Source organism: Xenopus laevis, chromosome 5L (assembly GCF_017654675.1).
Source record: "Xenopus laevis strain J_2021 chromosome 5L, Xenopus_laevis_v10.1, whole genome shotgun sequence".
Classification (NCBI taxonomy): Eukaryota; Metazoa; Chordata; class Amphibia; order Anura; family Pipidae; genus Xenopus; species Xenopus laevis.
Window position 1 is genome coordinate 122,243,097 of NC_054379.1, and position 19,887 is coordinate 122,262,983.

Sequence of the window (19,887 nt, forward strand, 5' to 3'; positions counted from 1 at the left end):
AGCATGAGGTGTCTGGTGATTTTTTATATAAGAAGCATTTCAGCTGTCAGTACTGTGATAGAATAACTGTAAAGGCACATTGAGAGTTGTGTGGTTGCACAACATAATATTGTAATATAAATAAAATCGTTGTAAGCTCTTAGGGCACAAAACGAGGAGAGTCAGGCAAGACAATGATAAGAAAGTTGAGTGTGGGGTTTAATTTGGCAGGTGCAAAAGTTTCATCCAAGTTTTTAATTTCTAACTGAACTGCATGGAATGGCCTCATAAAGCAATAGATTTGGCAGAAGGAAGAAGATTCTTTTCATTGTATCTTACTAAATGAATAGGAGTGTGACATGAGTGACTTATGCAGGGTGTCTAATTCAAACCAAGGATAAACTATTTCTAAATTGATCTTATTTTCTGGAATGGTTTTGCAGTGATGTAGGATATGATGCATTTTGAATAAAGACTAATAAACTGTTCTACTTTGGCAGCTTCTACTCAGCGGAGATGGTTTGTGGCCTGCAGTATCTACATTCTCGTGGCATTATCCATCGGTACGTGATGTTTGCCTCTTATCTATATATGCTCTTCATCAGTGGCGTAACTACCGAGGAAGCAGACCCCGCTGTTGCGGGGGGCGTGGGGGTACAGGGGGCCAGGAGGGGCCTGCTTCATCAGTAACTACGCCGCTGGTGCAAAATAATAACCGTTTGTCATTATAGTTAGAAAAAAAAAATAATTAAAGGCTCAAGTGAGGGGAGAGAGAGAACACGCACAGACTGACATTGTCTCTATTCCAGCACATCACAACAAAACATGTTATTTCTGCACAGCGCCCAGTGTGTTCCGAGCCTCGGGGTGAATCCTTCGCTGTGATTGGTGGAGTCTAATATCAGGGTGAGGCTTGGAACGCGCTTCTGTCACCTGTAGCTGAGTGTATGTGAGATTTGGGCGCGCCTCAGTCTGAATAGAGAAGCGGCAGATTAGTGTGTGGGGTACTGGCCACAGGTGGGAAGGGGGTTGAGTTTAGTTTATGGGGCAGCTGCTCACACATAGGGGGGTTACACAGTGTAAATGCAGTCCTGAGGCACCAGACTGGCTAATAACTGCCCCTAATACATTACAGGCTCCCCCTGACACATACTCACTCCCCATACACTTGCACTAACTTATAGTCTCCTGCCCCTCCTCCTCCTCATACTTTACAATATACCCCCTATATACTGTACATTTGCATCTCCCATATAGTCTCCTGCCCCTCCTCCTCCTCATACTTTATAATATACCCCCTATATACATTGGTGTCTCCCATATAATCTCCTGCCCCTCCTCCTCATACGTTATAATATACCCCCTATATACATTGGTGTCTCCCATATAATCTCCTGCCCCTCCTCCTCATACTTTTTAATATAGCCCCTATATGCATTGGTGTCTCCCATATAATCTCCTGCCCCTCCTCCTCATACTTTATAATATACCCCCTATATACATTGGTGTCTCCCATATAATCTCCTGCCCCTCCTCCTCATACTTTATAATATACCCCCTATATACATTGGTGTCTCCCATATAATCTCCTGCCCCTCCTCATACTTAATAATATACCCCCCCATATACATTGGTAGTTCTGGGGTATTTATATGTGAAATTGCTACTGTGCCATACTTCTATAGTACTGGGGTATTTATACATGGAATTGCTACTGTGCCATCCTTCTGTGAGTTCTGGGGATATTATTCATGAAATTCTCCCACTATTTTGTGCAGAGGGGGTCCTGAAAATTTTTTGCAGGGGGCCCTGGCATCCGAAGTTACGCTACTGCTCTTCACTTTCTTTTCTCCACTTATTCTCGAATTCTCACAAAATTCACTTCACTTCTAGTCACCCCAAGTTTATAAATGTGATAATGAAAAATGGGTTTCTATGGAATTTACTGTATGTCACATGAACTTTCTAACTCCTTTGTGCCTTACAGAGACATCAAGCCAGGGAATGTTCTACTGAGCAGTGAGGGACACGTGAAGCTTGCTGACTTCGGTGTAGCAGCAGAAGAAGTGTTTGGCCATAATACCATCCATGGCCAAGCAGGGACATTGAATTACATGGCCCCCGAGGTAAGAAATATGTTCCAGTGAATTTATAATATAACATGCTGGTACAGACACACATGCTAAAGCATTAAGGGACTCATAATTATACTCCAGAGGGTCCATACACTGATAACCTGCACCTATAGTGCCACCTGCAGCCGGTAATTGCACCACATTGAAAAAAACAACTTGTAACTTAGGGTACAGCTCTTTGCTCTCCATACTAAAGTGCAGAAAGGGGTTACATCTGAGAGTTTATTGAGCAAACGTGAATGGACACCACACCTCATTATTTGGTATTATTTGCATGGGATCAGAACTAAGAACAAATCTCATGTTACATCTCATGGTACATAAACATCCACTTCATATAGAGAACTGCACAGAGAACCGTTTATAGGTTGGTAACTAATCAAATCTTTATTATCAAGATGCTACTAGACCGTGACTACACTGCAGCCGTTGACTGGTGGTCTTTTGGTGTTACACTATGCAAAATGGCCACTGGGAAATCCCCTTTCCAGACTGGATGTGACCTGCCCAAAGTGAAAAAATCCATCCTCAAAGATCAGCCCAACATTCCAGGATGGATCAGCTCAGAACTACGTAATCTTCTGAGAAAAGTGAGTCTGAGCAGATATTACATCTGCCCCTCCCCCTCAGTAGATTTTTCAATCTCTTCATTTGCATTGTATTTATTACCCAAATCAGTATTGTAACATATGGTGCTCTTTTCTATCTTTAGCTTCTGAAAAAGAAGCCTCACAAACGCCTTGGAATCAATGGAAGTATCCGGCAACATCCTTTTTATGCTTCCATTGATTGGGAGGAGCTGGAAAGCATGGGGATACCACCACCTTTTCAGGCAGAACCTGTAAGTACCAAATACAATGGGAAATCACTGCTTTACATTAAGGGGAAGATTTATCAAAATGTGAGTTAAGAGAGAAAAAAAAAACACGCACATTTTATTCATTGCTATGGGATTTTTACAATTGTATTTATCAATGGATGAAAGTTAGAACTCCCCATTTGATAAATATGCTTCTAAAAATCTAATATAGAACGTGATTGAGTTTTTATTTATTAAGCTCTAAACTCACATTTTGATAAATGTTCTGCAAAGAATCCATCGCTACTTGGCCAGCATCACTTCACTAGCAGCATTCAGGTGGTTACAGCTACTGGGGGGGGGGGTAGCCTTACCACTGCACAACTACATTGGTGGGGTGGGGAGAGGTAACTTTGTGACCCAAACAAAAAAAATATCATTAAACAAAAACATTTTACTTTTCAGGAATCATCTGGAGATTTAAATAAGGTCACACCATCATTCATGGAGGTCCTACAAAACCCATCAGAGGACAATCTCATTCAAGGGCTTTCCTACATAAATCCCAGCTGGAAGGAGTAGAAGCCTAGCCAGGTGAGTTTTACACTGGCCTCCCTCACCTCAGTGAGAGTCTCTGGATACTTGTGCAGTAAAACCTGGCAGCACCTTTGTGGCTAAGGGTAAGGCCGAAAGTCAAAGGTGGCTGTTTTAAGACAGAAGAGCAGGCCTAGTGTGGGATCCACTTACTTCCCTGAGGTTTGGGATCTTATCACCTACTCCACCTGCCTTGTCATCTACTCCACTCAAGCGTACCATCTATTTCATCTGGCTATATCATCTGCCAAAGTTAAAAGTCCAGTAAGCTTTCTATGTGCTTTCCATCACCTCCATCAGCCATCCACCTCCATAATCAATTCTGCCTTGTCCATCTGGCCCTGTCACATCCTCACTCTGCCAATATTAGCTGCTCCTTTTACCAAATATTCCATCTGTCATCACCATCTTACCATGCATGTGGGTCACTAAACCATCACTAATGCTCCATCTAGTTTTGCGACCTTGAGGCAAAAATTGGTAAAATGTGCTAGGCCCACCACAGTTAATATTTCTGTCAGTGTTCCCCATCCCAATCTTCATCTCCTCTTCCCGATCTCTCCTCCAGTTACAACCCCATCCAATACCCTAGTTTTAAAAAAAAACACAAAAAATAACAAAAAAAACCCCTTTGCCCTCTCCTCTAGTTATAACCCTGATCTATTTCTCCCCCTCCCCCCCCCAAAACAAAAAAACAAAAAACAGTGTGATTCAGTTAGGGAAAATAGATTTGAAAGATGTGTGAATGGTGTAAATGAGTACCCCCCCCCCAAGAAAGTCTGAATGGGGTGTGATTTGGTTAAAGAAAGTAGGCATGAATGTGAGAAAATGACGAGTACATGGTGTTAAAGCAGAGTAACCCACCCAACCCCTAGTTAGGGAGAGTAGACATAATAGGTGTGTGAATGAAGAGTAAAAGTCAGTGTAGAGAGAATATATTAGTGAACTGGTTACATGAATTCATCTTATATAGCATAGGTCAGGAACAGTGAGAATAGTATGGATGCCTTTCTGGCAAGGGTGTATATACCAGGTTACTGGTAATCATTAGTACCACGTTGATCCAGGGACTGGTCCGATTGCCATTTTGGAGTCAGGAAGGAATTTTTTCCCCTCTGAAGCAAATTGGAGAGGCTACAGATGGGGTTTTTCGCCTTCCTCTGGATCAACTGGAAGTTAGGCAGGGTTTCCTTGGGTAAAAGATTGCACATGATTCATGTGAGCCTGTTTCTAGCTTTAGCCTATTGTCTCCCATAAGAAACAAGGAACCCCGAGTGTGAGAGGTTGAGGTAAGAATGAGTGCACGACTGTGTTAGGGAAATAGGTGTGAATGGAATGGACAGTAACCAGTTGCAGTGCTACCATGAGGTAAGGTGAGAATTTTGCCTCTGGCAGCAGCACATGGACGTTACCAGGGGCAGGAAAAAAACGTTCCTGGTACTTTAAGAGGCGGAATCCCAGTATTTAGACTGGAAATTCGGCTCTTCTAGTGTAGATAGCACAATTGCGCTCTCGGCACTAGCGATGCAGCCCCCCCATAACCCACTCCAACGCTGAATTCTGAGTGGGGGAGGGGGAGCAGCATCGGGGCACAAAAATGCCCCAAACAGTAACAAGGGTTGAAGCCTTGACGTGGCGTTACTGCTCACATGTTTAAACATGTGCTAATTCAACCCAAGGCATGACTGTACAAATATAAATGACATGAATATAGTTTTAATAATGTTGGGAATGAATCCATAAAAAACAGCTTTTCCCAGTGCCCAATGCTTATACATCACGTGTCTGATAATTAAAAAGGAAGAAAAAGTAGCAGTGCCATTTGTATTCTTCACAGTACAGTGCAGTGTATGGGCAGTTTTAGCTTCCCTTCTATTCACCATTGGATTCTGCAGAAACAGCTCTACATGGTACATGGAAGATAAATAATGTTGGTTAAACAGAAAGCTCCCCCAAGAGAGAGATAGTGAGGGTGGTTCTGAAAGTTGCTCATTTTTGGGATTGTGAAAGCTCTCAGAAGTCTCAGAGATGTGTCCCCTGCATATACATATATACATTTGACTGGTGTTTAAATACCATTGTATCTTACTGCATAATTTGTTTGAAGTGCCAGTTCCCAATATCAGTCACTACTGCCTTTCACTACTCAATATTTGGCAGGGGGCAAAGCAAATAAAAGTAATGCTAATGAAGCGGCCTCTGTCATTTCCCTGCTGCACAGAATAATATATTTCACTAAAACAAAGTGTAAAAAAAAATACTGAAGATGAGCAAGAAACACTCAATGTTCACTGACAGCCTGAACATCAAGCAACCTTATTACTGATGGGGGAAGCAATAGTATTTCCGGCCATCAGGGGGGAACAGGGGGTACGAGTGTACTGGGCCCCTTCAGGCCCGGCATTGCTGAACTTTTCGAAAGAGCTGGGCCCCCCTTGATATGACTGAAGCCCGAAGCCGTGAACACTCCTTCCAAAGTCCTGAATGCGGTAGTGCCGAAAAGCCGAAGTCCCGAATGCAGAGGTGCCGAAAAGCTCATGTTGCGAAGTAGTGAAAAGACCCAAAGTCACGAAAACAGCTGAAATTGAAGTCCTGAAGCGGCAAAAAGACCCAACGTTACGAAAGGAGGCGAAGTTGAAGTCCTGAAGCCACAAGTTCAATTCCTGTTTTTTTAAAAAATATTCTTCGGGGCCCCAATTTTTTTTTTAACTTGTAAGGGTGCTCTGGCACCAGTGTTCTTTTTTTTTAACTTATAGGGTAGAGAGAGTTTTTTAACTGTGGTGTAGAGTGGGCGGGATCTGGGATGGGGGCTTGGGGGCTGGGTGGGGTAAAAAACTTTATTGTACGGGGGGCCCCGTGATTTCTAATGGCGACCCTGCATTCCAGTGCAGATAGACTGAGCTGGTGATGTGGAATTCTCTCCTGAAGTGGATGTACTGGCAGATAGCTTCAATAAAGGGTTAGGTGGCTTTTTAGTAAGTTAGTTTAGTAAGTTTGCAGTTTCAGCTATCTGGTTGCTAGGTTCCAAATTACCCCAGCAACCATGCACTGATTTTAATAAGAGATTGGAATATGAATAGTAGAGGGCCTGAATAGAAAGGCGAGTAATAAAAAGTAGTAATAACAATACATGTGTAGCCTTACAGAGCATTTGTTTTTTTAGATGGGGTCAGTTATCCCCATTTGAAAGCTGGAAAGAGTCAGAAAAAGAAGGCAAAAAATTAAAATGAGAAAAAATCAATAATGAAGACCCATTGAAAAGTTGCTTAGAATTGGTTATTAACTGAAAGGTGAACCCACCCCTTTAAGATTAATCATTTTGCCTACCATGTTTTTAGAACCCAGCATGCCAAAAAATAAAATATGCCTCCTCCCTCGACTGAGCTGCCATGAGAATTTCCCTGAAAGTGCAAGCAGTAGGGCCTGTCAGGAGCATTTTTGCTTTAAGTGTTTAGCCATCTACAAACCAGCACAGGGAAAACCTGAAATCTGCCAGTATGTCGCATGTGTAAAGCTAAACCCATATAATGTTCTCATTACCAGTCACATAGCTGCTGTATACAAGATTTTCGACAGCTTTATAGCCATACAGTTTCATATGCAAGTTGTTTTGCTCCTCACAGCTGCTATTGGGGACACAAAGGGGCAGATAAAGTAATAAACACATGGGGGAATGCAGAGGATTCCAATCAATGTTTTTTCCTAATTAAAACTTTCCTGTAAGGGCTCTTACAGACGAGCGTTTTTAGCTGTGCCCCCCTGCGTTCCGGTTTCATGCGTTCAGCCACAGGAGTAGATGCATTGAATTCTTTTCAATGTGTACTCACACAGATGCATGTAGGTGCCGAACACAGGTAAAATGCAACCATTAACTGACAATACAATCTAAGTCTCTCAAGTATATGACAGGGGCAGGCACTGAAACTACCTGGCAAGCTAAGACAGGAGCCACAATTCCCCCCAATGTGTTTATGAAGATGAAATATGAATCATGTGAGTAATGTAACCACACACATGTACAACCACACTCCATGCTCAAGTGCTTCCTGTGCAAAGATTTAATGTTTAATACAATAGTAAACAATATATATATATAAATGTATAAAATATACAGAATTTATTACCAATGCACATTCTGAAGCAGTGGTTTAACTAGACCCCCAAGGGCCCCGTTACAGAAATTTACAACTGACCCCCCTAAAGGGATTGTTCACCTATAACTTTTATTATGATACCGAGTGATATTCTGAGACAATTTGCAAGTGGTTTTCATTTTTTATTATTTGTGTTTTTTGAGTTATTTAGCTTTTTATTCAGCAGCTCTCCAGTTTGCAATTTCAGCAGTTTGGTTGCTAGGGTCCAAAGTCCCCTAGCAACCATGCACTGATTTGAATAAGAGACTAAAATATGAATAGGAGAGGGCCTAAATACACAAATGAGTCATTAAAAAGTAGCAACAACTGTTAATGTAAAAGTTACACGTGAAAAGGACATGTAAAATTGAGGTTTCACTGTATTATAATAATATAAGGGATAATGTAACCCCTAGTGTAAATGATAAGGATATTAGAAGTCACTGAGGTGTTCTGTGACCATATAAAGGCACAAGGCTGCAGGCTGAGTTATACAGGGAACTCTGAGTATCACTCATGTATTATAAGGGATAATGTACCCCCTACTGTAAATGATAAGGATATTAGAGTCACTGAGGGGTTTTGTGACCATATAAAGCAAATTATAGCACCACAGCTACCACATGAACTACAACTCACAGCATCACGAACCAGCAGGTGGAAGAGTTTGCCCAGGGTTATATGCCAACACTAAGTGCCTGTGTGCCCTGACCCTAATTGTACGTATCCCTGGGCTGCGAGACCAGCTACCCCCTGCTGGCTTTTTGTAAAGGGATTATAACATTACAGGAAGGCTATGGGCAGTGTTAATGATGACTGTGGCCATGGAACCCATAACAAAGCAAGAGGGAATATAATAACACATTCACCCCTGAATATACATATGAAACAGAAACCTTACATTATAAAAGATCATAGATTAACAAAAGTAAAACATGCAATATGGTATTAGACAAAAAAAAGAAATGGGTGCTAAACTAATAAACCATTACTACAAACTGGAATATAAAAAGGATTTTTTACTCTTTATAAAGGTGCCATACAGTACACAAATTTGGCTCTCTCATAGGAGAAAACAATTATTTTAAGCAGAGTTACCAAAGTAAGAGCATCAGTTGTTTATTTATTTGGAAGTTGTAGTGTATAAATGTCATTTATAAAAAATAAATGATATAGAAAATCTATAGTTTTTTAAATGCAGCCTAAACTCATACTGTTTCATGTGTGTTATAGAAACAATTATTTAGTTGTTGGTCACAACAAACGTGATAACAAACTTCTGACTGATGCCAGAAACCCAGCCCGGCTTTCTATACAGAAAACACGGCACTGCCCAAGCTCTTCCTAACGGGTTCCATGATTTCAGAAAGGTACGACATGTATCTAGAAGCAAAATGATTAACAGTGTTGCTGTTGTACAGCCATATAATCAGCACAAAAAATAAAGTTATCATCAGTAAAATACAAAAAACTGTCCATTTGTCTGGAAGGGTTTTGGATTTTTCAGGCATTTCGAAGCACAGATTTATTGTTGGTGTTGACAGCAGATTGATTTCAGCAAGACTACCTTTCAGCCATTCATTATTTAGAACCTGTCTGGCTCGAGGGCAGATGGCAACGGGGTGGACAGTTATAGGTTCCCGCTTCGTCAGGGCTTTCATCATTTTGCGAATGTTGTGAAGGTTTTCAAGAAATAGCAGAGGAGAGGTCTCTTCTTGAACGGAGCTGCTCAGAGAGATGAGATCTAGCTCTTCATCTTGAATCTCCTTCATCTCCTCTATCTTTGGAGCATACACCTCAACAATTTGTTGATTTAGATCATTCAGAGCAGCCAGCATGTTTTGTTTCTTCTGCTCCAACGTCTCGTTTAACTGGTCAAAAAAATCCATCTTTATCAAATTATCATCCAGAACTATCAGTTTACAATAAGTCATTTGTTCTTCTAGCTTCTTAATGACAAAAGAAACGCCGGTAAAGTGCTTTTCACTCAGGATGTGGAGATATTTCGAGGCAGTCAGCTTCTCTCTTAAGTAGGAACTTTCTGGATCATCAATTGCATGTCCTTGGTGTTGCCCCACCGTATGGCACTGGCCACAGATTAATTTTCTGTCTTTAAGACAAAATAGATTTAAGGGCTGTTTATTGTGCTCAGGGCAGGTGGCTGCTTTGACGTGGTTTTCAGATTTGTACTTTTCAACAATGGATTTCAGGGCAAAGTTTATGGGTAGTGCGAGAGTTCCCGACAGCGGAAATTCTGAAGTGTTTCGGCACGATGGGCATTTAACTGGCTCATCAATATAAAAGACTTCACTGATGTCTGAAGGAAACATTTACCCAAAATATTTGAATGAAAGACATCTTTAATCTCCACTTTAACCCGTTGCTTCAGCATATGAGAGAGTTCACATAGGGCTAATCATCTTTTTATTGGTAGAGTTGTTTGATCCATAATTAGAAAATAACAGCTTTCTTGATATGTCTGCGCACAGAGGGGCTCTCTATTCTACAGACTATAGACTCAATCCATGCTCTTTGAAGTGAAGCCAGTGCTATGCAGATGCACCTCTCCCCTCCCTCCACTCTACATTACAGAAGCAGCAGGTAGATTTAGAGCAGCTTATTCCAACAGAGGTTGTAAAGCGGCTCTAATGTGCTAACTGTGGCCTGCACAGCAAGGGTTTCAGGGTGGCACTGCTCCTGCAGTTCTCATATACTATACTCAAGTCAAGCAATACGATGAAAAATTGCAATATCCATATAACAAACTGAGCAAAGAATGAATTTCCCACACCCCTTTACCATCTTGAATTCATATACACAGCTGCATACAGTATAAGCAGCCTGTGTCTGTGACCTCTGATCCACGCATATTGGGGGGTCCTACTTACATCCATAGTTACTCATCTAGTTTATTATATTAGAGCAGGTGACATTTATGCTTGCCTTGTGTGTTACAGAATTTACCATAAACAAAGGTTTTTGTTTTCTTCTGGTCATTGTGCAGATGGGTCTAGAACGGGGGACCCCAACTTACCCGTGAGCAACATTAAGATGTAAAAAGAGTTGAGGAGCAACATAAGCATGAAAAATATTCCTGGTTGGTGCAAAGCTCTGATTGACAGTACACCTGGTTTTTATGCAACCAAAATTAGCTTTTCAGGCAGGAATTACAAAATAAGCACCTGCTTTGAGGCCACTTGGAGCATCATCCAAGGGGTTAGTGAGCAACATGTTGTTTCCAAGCCACTGGTTAGGGATCACTGGTCTAGAAAGGTTCCCTTTGGTTTGTACCATGTATAAACCTACCAAAGTGTAGAAATAAGTATATCAAGTTATAAGAAAATATATTTATGATCTTGGCTTTGTGTACATATAGCAACTATACCATTCTGCATCCATCACTGGAATGTCCAACCTCTGTTCCTCATTCTTAAGTTCTTACATTGTTTGCAGAATACTCATCACTTTCCCCTTGACAATTTACTATACCTCATTTAAAGTTAGGCTTATTTAATGACCATAATATCCCTCTGAATAGCTCTGCTATTCACATGGACAATGCATCATCAGTTGTCCCAACTACAGGTATGCAATGCATTTAAAATTTTATTTTTCATGTTAATATAAATAACACATTGCAGCTTCAATTACTCTGACTACCCCGCAGTTTGTATGCTGTATTAGGAGACCATAGTGAGCCTAGTTAAGATGTGTGGCTTTTTGCATATTTAAACTATTGGCTTTCAGGCTAGCATTAACTTTTAAACCTATAGGTTATCTAAAATATACAGTAACCAACACTCACTCGTGGGATTAGTCTCTGGGTTAGGCCCCTCTGGGGTGCTGATACTATTACTGTCTATATGGAATGCCTAATAATGACAGTTTTGCACCTGAGGAAGGGGTTTCCCCCGAAAGCTTGTGTTACTTTTCCACTGTAATAAAATGTTTTAAAGGCAAAGCCAGAAGGTGGTGTGCTTCATATCCGGTTATTTAAGTAATTTGGCTGTCTTGGAGGCAGCTTGGGAGTGGATGTACCCAGGAAGAAGTAAGTGGCGTGCTTTAGAAAAAACTGTATTGGACTGTATAAAAATGACAATTCCCACTAATAAGTATCATGACGTTGATATGGTATATAAGGTATGGTTCATGTACACCATGAATGACTGGCTTGTACGTGTCAAAGAGCATTGAATAATCAGCGGTATTCAACAGTAGTTGCTTTTTTTTGCAAGTTTGGTTTAGCAATTTTTATCTCTTACTGCTGTCATATGATGAAGTAATATTACTGTATTATCTTATCTGTGTAACCCATATTCTTTGTTGTTAAGTCACATTATTAGTTATTGCTTTCTCACAGAGCTGTAAATGCAACAACGACTGAACAATCTAAGCTACAAAGATTGTTGTTTTATAGTCTCAGTGTACCATCTTGTACCATGATAATGCTGCTATCTTATGCAGAAATACCACAATCATAGCCAAAGCTCAGTGTCAGTCACTAAGAAACTATAGTAAAGTAAACTAAAGGAATTAAACATTTATGTTTTTGCACATAGTGGGCTATCATCATGCAGTATTTGTAAGCTGGATTGAAGAGGATATTATACAAAGAACTCCAGGAGGCCCTTAGGTAGGCACAGGGCTATAAAATACCCTGGTCTTCAGTACACCATTAATTAACTTACTTTAAAGCACCGATGTGCACAAGGAAAACATCTTATCAATGTCTCATCCATCTCCAACCAATCTCTTACAGAACTTACTTACTACTGACTCATGAGGACGCCTTATCTAGGGGCGTAACTACAAAGGAAGCAGACCCTGCGACTGCAGGGGGGCCCAGGAGGTACAGAGGACCCCATATTTAAAATATCCTTATATTTTACAATAGGGGGTACTTTATTCAGTATATAAAATAAACAAGAGCAATGGATGTCTTGTAAATTATGTCCTTTTAAAGGTGCTTAGTAATGTCATCAGTTATGATCATTGTTTAGTTATGTAATTTCTGTGTGAGCCCAATTAAAAAGGAAGCATGGTTTGACCAAGCCAGTGCATTAAAAACTCTTATTTATATGTATTTATAATAATATTGTCTTCATGGATGTACATTCTGTATTGTAAAACCGAACAGCGTGTATCATAGTAATGTTTTATAAATGAATACATACATACATGTGTTTAACAATAAACTATATGTTAGTTGCCATGGGAATAAGGGCCTGGTATACACCCCACATCCATTACATACAAGCAAAATTATCGGAAACTAAAAAGTGACTATTTCCAGCTGGGTTAATAGGGAAGAGGGACACATCACTTTGAAGGGGACACTTCCATCATTCCAACATATTCTAAAGTCAATGCAGCTTTTAAAAAAAAAGAAAGCATTTGCAAGTTCATGGTGGCCATTGCATAAAAGTTTTTACACTGCTTGGTGTTGCAGTTTAATTACAGGTTTGACATCTCTGTCACTCTGTGCAGAGTTAGACGCAACAGTTACATTGTACATTTCCTCCCTAGGGGTGTGATCCTGGGGGACCATGTGCAAGTGCCCTTTGTTCCCTACTGTATTCTGTACCCCCTTCAACTTACACAACATACTGAGCTGTGCATCCAGACTTGAACAGCTGATCATGACCCTTTATATTCAATTTGGAGAGCTGATCAGGATTGCTTCCATGCATAGTATTGTGCTATGGCACCCTGTAGGCACCAAATGGCATTTTTGGAAGGAAAATGGCAAGTGATATGGCTTTATGTGTGACTAGTTTCGAGATAGCTGACAGAGACAGATATAATAGCAGAGGATCCTGTATTGCCGTGCCTGCCACAATGTACAGTCCGACACTGCAGATATCTAAGGTGACCTGATATACTACAAAATAAGACAGCAGGGCTGCTAGGTGGTAAATTTCTTGCTGACAGTAGAATTGTTACGGCATGTCCATGAAGGTGCCCCATCTGCTCTTTGCACACAGAATGCTGTACGAGGGGCTGCTGGTAATTGTATTTCAACATTTATTTAGACTGTAGATTAAATATCCCTTAACTGTCTTGAAAATATTCAGTGGGGTACATTTGGAATATCAACGCTATGCATTACAAATAGAAAGAAAAGTGATACTTGAATAGTAAACTACAAGTTCCAATAGCTGTGTTCTATAGCTGCTTTATAACCATATACAGATATGGGATCTGTTACCTGGATACCCATTATACAAAAGAATTTGTAGAATGTGGCAATGCCATTTCTCATAATGTCCTATTTAAAAAAATACCATTTTGAGTGATTTGCTTTTACCCTATAGCAGAGTAATACAATAGTACTTGATGGTAACAAAATTGCATCAGTGCAGAGTGATGGCAAATTCCTACCAGTTTATTTTTTTATGTTTAACATATTTTTCTTTTTTTGATAGTACAGGTATGGGACCTGTTTTCCAGAATGCTCAGGACCTGAGGTTTTTTGATAAATAATCTTTCTGTAATTTGGATTACTATACGTAAAGTCTACTTAAAAAACATGTAAATATTAAACTCAAAAGGACTGTTTTCCTCCGCTAAATATATAAAAATAGTTGTCATGTACACGCTACTGTTTTATTACTACAGAGAAAAAGGAAATGATTTTATAAAATTATAATTATTTGATTAAAATGGAGCCTATTGGAGATGGCCTTTTCGTAATTCAGAGCTTTCTGGATAACGGATCCCTTACCTGTATTGAGGCATGGTTCTCCAAATTACAGGAAGATCACCTAACCCTAGGTCGCAAGCATTTTAGATAATAGGAGCCATATTTGTAGTGAGCTCAAAAGTGGCCGTATAGCTTGTAGAGAAAAAAAAGCTCTATAAACATGTCCAAAAAGATTTATGAGACACCTGCTGATGTGCTAACCTTCTAAGAGAGGAAATATCAATGTTCAAATTTCAGGTCACAAGAAATGTAACCTTGAATGCCATCTAAATCAGCATGCCATGTACCACCAGCATGGCTTGTCACCTCTTACGTTACTTTAGGCCTTGTGCCAAGTGTTACAGTTTATTGTGCTTCACACTTACCTGGCAACCTTCCCAGCTTCAAGATAAGGCCCTATGGTGACATCCCTGCCTATTTAGTTTAATAGGAGAGCCTGTTAATATCTACCACACCGTCTGTCTACGTTTGTAGTATGTTTCTTTAATAGTTCTGTACATAGGTTCCCTAGTGAGATTCCAGAAAAAGAGTGTAAATTATTATCATTTATTTATATAGTGCCAGCAAGATATGCAGCACTTTACTTTCATTTATAACAAACAGGGCCCTTTTCAATAATTTAATAAAAATTAATTAATTAAAATATAAAATGGGGTCAGAGGGTCCTGCTCTAAAGGAGATAAAAATATTAACGGTATGATCTTGCATTGCATTTACACATTTACGACATGAGGTTCTAAATGTAGAAGACCATGGTTATATTTATCAAAGAGTGAAGTTAGAGATCACCACACTCAGCTAGAGTGAAATACCGCCTCTTTTCATTCACTTCTATGGAATTAGTAAAAGCGTATCTATCAAACGGTGAAAGTGAAAGTTCTCCCTTTGATAAATACGCCTGTAAATATCCCATAGAAATGAATGGAGACAGGGGCGTAACTATAGAGGAAGCAGACCCTGCGGCTGCTGGGCGGCCCCAGGAGGTATAGGGGCCCCATGAGGCCCTAATTCGTATACAATTTCAATAAATGTTAGTAAAATATGTCTCTAGACATTTTGGGGGCCTGAAAAATAATTTGCTGTGGGGCCCAGTAACATCTAGTTACACCACTGAATGGAGAGCGAGAGAGGCGGTATTTCACTCTAGCGGACTGTGGTGATCTCTAACTTCCCTTTTTGATAAATATGCCCCTATAACTGTATGTTTATAAGGTAACTTAGCTAAAGCTATTTGCTCCTCAGTAGCTATGAGCGAAATTTTTCACCAAATTTCGCCACGTAAATGACATTGATTCATTTACGTGATTCCATAGATTCCAATGGGTGAAACAATTTGTCGCTTGCACAAATTTGTTTTTCTTTGTTCAGAAAAAGTTTTGTCACCCTAAGATTTCAATGCATTTTCGCAATTGTTCACAGTTTTGAGGATTTTCAATAGTCATAAAATAAAAGTGGGTGCAAGAATCGACAACTGTGGCACTAATTAACAAATATGCTGTTAGACCAAAATAATGCAGGTCCCTTTACTGTGATGTGAAATGTGAATTCTAAGCCTAGTTCACAGACTAATTCATCCTGTTCTTGACCTGATTGTTTGCCCTATGAACATATATGATATGACTTTACACGTCTAAACAAACATTAACCCCCCCACCCAGTGCAGTGAGACACAATATTTGGAATAATGAATTCTTAGTATTTTGTAATGCAGTGGAATATAAGTGAGTAGAATTTGGGCAAAACTGGATCAAATGTATTTAGAAAGATAGGTTGCAGAACAATTAAAAAACAGAGTGGGAGAGACAAGGACGCAAAGACCCCCACAGAATACTTCATCTATTAACCACTTCCCTTATTGTCAGTATGTAACCCCGAGAGGCAGGTAGTATGGGGACCTTCCCCATAAGCTTTCTAAGTAATTTCTGATCGAAGGAAAATCGTTAGATCGATGGATTAAAATTCCTCGAATCGTTCGGTTCGAAGGATTTAATCGTTCAATCGAACGATTTTTCCTTTGATCGTTCAATTGAACGAAATGTGTTAAATCTTTCAACCGTCGAACATCGACCCATAGTAAATGTGCCCCATAGAGTTTCTATAAATGTGATCAAATTAGCAGAAATATGTATGCATTAACAGATGCATACATGTTTAGATCAAGGCTTCATCATGTGTTGTGTAAATTGCAGCTAAAAGTCTTGATGCCAAATATTTCCCCCCTATAAGTTGCATCTTGGTGAGAATCTTGTATTATGAAAAGACATGATCAACAATAAAAAAAATATATATCTTTGAGAAAAAAATGTGTTTCAGGGACAAAACTGATCCCCCCACCCCTGTGATTTGTACAAATCAAAATATAACACAGCAGTGAAAATAAATAAATTAGCCCCTACTTAAACGTGCATTTAAATGGTATCATAGCCACTTATTAAAAACGGTCCTTACTAGTATCTACCAGCTGGCATCTTGAGACTAAGCTTTCATCTGCACAATCATGCCGAATCCCTTGACAAGATGTCAGTATACAAATGGCATTCCAATGCACATGTGCTGCCACACTAGGCAAGCTACACTTAAAGGTGAGGACCACATGCATACTGTATATATAAACCTGCCTTTGTCTAAGAACACCTGTTCTAGAATGGTTCTTTTATTTTTTTCTACATAAATATAATTTTACTTTCAGCAGCTGTAATACAAGGAGTACGAGGTTACCTATTTTTCACACCCGCTGTTGCTTAGCTATAAATTGAACTTTGATTTCTCATATTGATTATGCTTTATTACACATCACAGTTCCATCTTTGTGACAAGCAGTGGACATTAAACCTTCATAAACAATACACCTTTCTGTATGCTGATAAGGCAGGTTATAAGTACAAACGCCCAGGAGATCCATATCCTCATGCAAAACTTTGTCATTTTCTCATTTACCTGACTTGTTTAAGTCAAACACACACATGGGTTTATCAGGTTCCTCTCACTCCAAGGTAAAGCAAGCACGAATTCTTATACTGGGCTTGGATGATGCCGGAAAATCTACTGTGCTATATAAATTTAAGTTTAAGGAGCCTTTTATAACTATACCAACTGTGGGCTTTAATGTGGAGATGATTCACACAGAGAAGCACTTGCAGTTAACCATGTGGGATGTTGGAGGACAGCAGAAACTCAGATCCTTTTGGTGCCATTACTTTGAAAACACAGATGGACTTGTGTATGTGGTAGACAGTAATGACTCTAAACATCTGAATGAATCCAAGAAAGAGTTTCAACATGTCCTTCAGAATGAGCTGATTAAAAATGTTCCTGTGGTTCTGCTGGCAAACAAACAGGACCTCCCTGGAGCACTGAATGCTGAGGAGATAACACGGAAGTTTAATATGAAGAGATATTGCTCTGACCGTGACTGGTACGTACAGCCTTGCTGTGCACTCACAGGACAAGGACTGGCAGAGGGACTTAGTAAGGTGACGGAGTTTGTGAAGAACTGTATGAAGTCAAAGGAAGAGTCCTTAACATGTTCTAAGCAGAATGTCCGACTCAAGACGTCCCGGAAAGTCTGATCCTGGCTCTGGCAAGTTTGCAACAGACACTATAAGCAAGCACCTTTTTAAGATGGAGAACCGAAAATGAAGAAGGAAATCTGCCAATATTTATTTTCAGCTATATGGGTTGCTGTTAATGAATATTTTGATGAGAGACAATGCAGTATTAATGTCATGTTTGTTTTCATCTACTTGTTATTTATTAATTTTATTTTTTACACACAGAAACACACAGAAACATAGAACTAATTATGAGATAAGTGCAAGGATAATGCTGTACAGCAGTCATTAATAGGTTTGTATTAACAACCTTCTTAAAAATGCAATTAGATTTCATGTTAATCTAAACAAAAATTAGCCTGCCGTAAGTATTAATGCAGACGTTTTTAGATTTTCTTGGTCTACAGCCACCTTAACTTATAGAAAACAATGCTCCCAAAAAAGTGACAGGAATCACTTTTTGGGAACCTCTGTTGCCTGGGCTAGCTATTAGAATATCTGGTGGACAAAAATGCACCAACCCAAATAATTAGCCAAAAGGTTAATTGATCTTACTGCAATGTGATAGTGATTGACCATTCATTTCTACCCCTTACGTGAACTTTTGGGGATCATGGGGGGGGGTTGGATTTCCATTTTAAATAATCATCATGTTAACATTATGGGCCCTGTGCACAAATGAACATATAGCCTGGTTGGAAAAAATTGTGAAAAATTATGAAACACTCATGATGTGTGTGAGCTCACTAGGGACTTAATAACTGCAATATATGGAAGGTATTTTTTGAGCAGCAAGAAAGTTTTTTTCTATTCTGCTTTGATAGTGACAGCTACATGTTCAATATATCCTGTTTATGAGTTTCGCATCAGTTCTATATTCCTAACTGACAATTACAGTAATAAAGGAAAGCATATCTCATTTTGTGCACAGAGTATTTGTTCACTCCATATTTACATTTATAAATATTATGAGAATTTCCATACAGTTTGCCTCAATGAACATATTATCCATAGAACAACAGCTCTGTAAACCCCCTTTAATCAGAAAGTCATGCTTTGAACGTTCAAACCCCACCGCTTTCTTACATTACAGTTGACATGATGTAAACAATAAAATGCATGGTTACGAGTCATTCACTCTGGTTACATTTTAACAAATGGAAAAGCAATGTTTATGTTTGTTTTTTTCAAAGTTCTTGTATTCCTGTGTATAGACATAGACAAATCTATTTTTAAAAATTGCAAAAATGAATCTCCCCATGTTATCATTGCCTTAAAGCACTTAAAGGGGAAGTAATGTCTAAAATAGAATAAGGCTAGAAATGCTGTATTTTGTATACTAAACATAAACATGAACTTACTGCACCAGAAGCCTAATAAAACAAATGATTTATGCTTTCAAAGTTGGCCACAGGGGGTCACCATCTTGTAACTTTGTTACACATCTTTGTAATTCCAAGACTGTGCACATGCCCAGTGTGGCCTGGGCTGCTTAGCGATCATCACAAAATATCAAAACAGCACAAGTCAAATAATATCTGCCAGAAGCCGATACAGCAAGACTGATTAATAATCAGAATAGGCAGACTGCAATGGGTCCTCTGTTGTCATTTAATATAATGTGGATTTTACAGTTTTTGTATTGTTTAATACAAACTTTCTACAACTCTGCAGAACCAGTGGCTGCAGCAAAATAATCCTCCAAATAGAGAGTTTCAGAGAGCCCAAAATATGGCAACTGCACTTAGATACATTTGTAACAATTTAACATAAGCAAAGATACAATTGTAACTATTTAAGATAAGCAGTAGTGATGTTCAGGCCGGCCCGAAATTCGCAGGTCGGGTGGGTTTGGGTCGGCTCCTGCACAAAATCTTCGGGTCGAGCTCTTCTCTTGCTCTCCCTGCCCATGACTTAGCACTGCTGGCTTCTGGCGCCTGCATTTTTGCCCCCTTTTGTGGGGCTGGTGTGGGTCTATAAATAGATGTGGAAC

At 39.5% G+C, this 19,887-nt stretch overlaps 2 protein-coding genes and 1 pseudogene across 2 annotated transcripts; 2 read left to right on the forward strand and 1 right to left on the reverse strand.

Moving 5' to 3' along the window:
* Positions 1 to 1,904: 1,904 nt before the first annotated feature.
* Positions 1,905 to 4,918, forward strand: LOC121393937 (protein kinase C delta type-like). The gene is made up of 4 exons (XM_041563789.1): positions 1,905 to 2,105; positions 2,513 to 2,704; positions 2,827 to 2,955; positions 3,379 to 4,918. Exons 1-4 carry the CDS (start codon positions 1,905 to 1,907, stop codon positions 3,493 to 3,495), a joined length of 639 nt encoding a protein of 212 aa, XP_041419723.1. The 3' UTR covers positions 3,496 to 4,918.
* Positions 3,874 to 9,970, reverse strand: LOC108716210 (annotated as a pseudogene).
* A 7,282-nt stretch (positions 9,971 to 17,252) lies between these two features.
* arl14.L (ADP ribosylation factor like GTPase 14 L homeolog) lies at positions 17,253 to 17,958 on the forward strand. The gene has a single exon (XM_018262454.2). The coding sequence runs from the start codon at positions 17,307 to 17,309 to the stop codon at positions 17,910 to 17,912; it is 606 nt and encodes a 201-aa protein (XP_018117943.1). The 5' UTR covers positions 17,253 to 17,306; the 3' UTR covers positions 17,913 to 17,958.
* Positions 17,959 to 19,887: the final 1,929 nt, after the last annotated feature.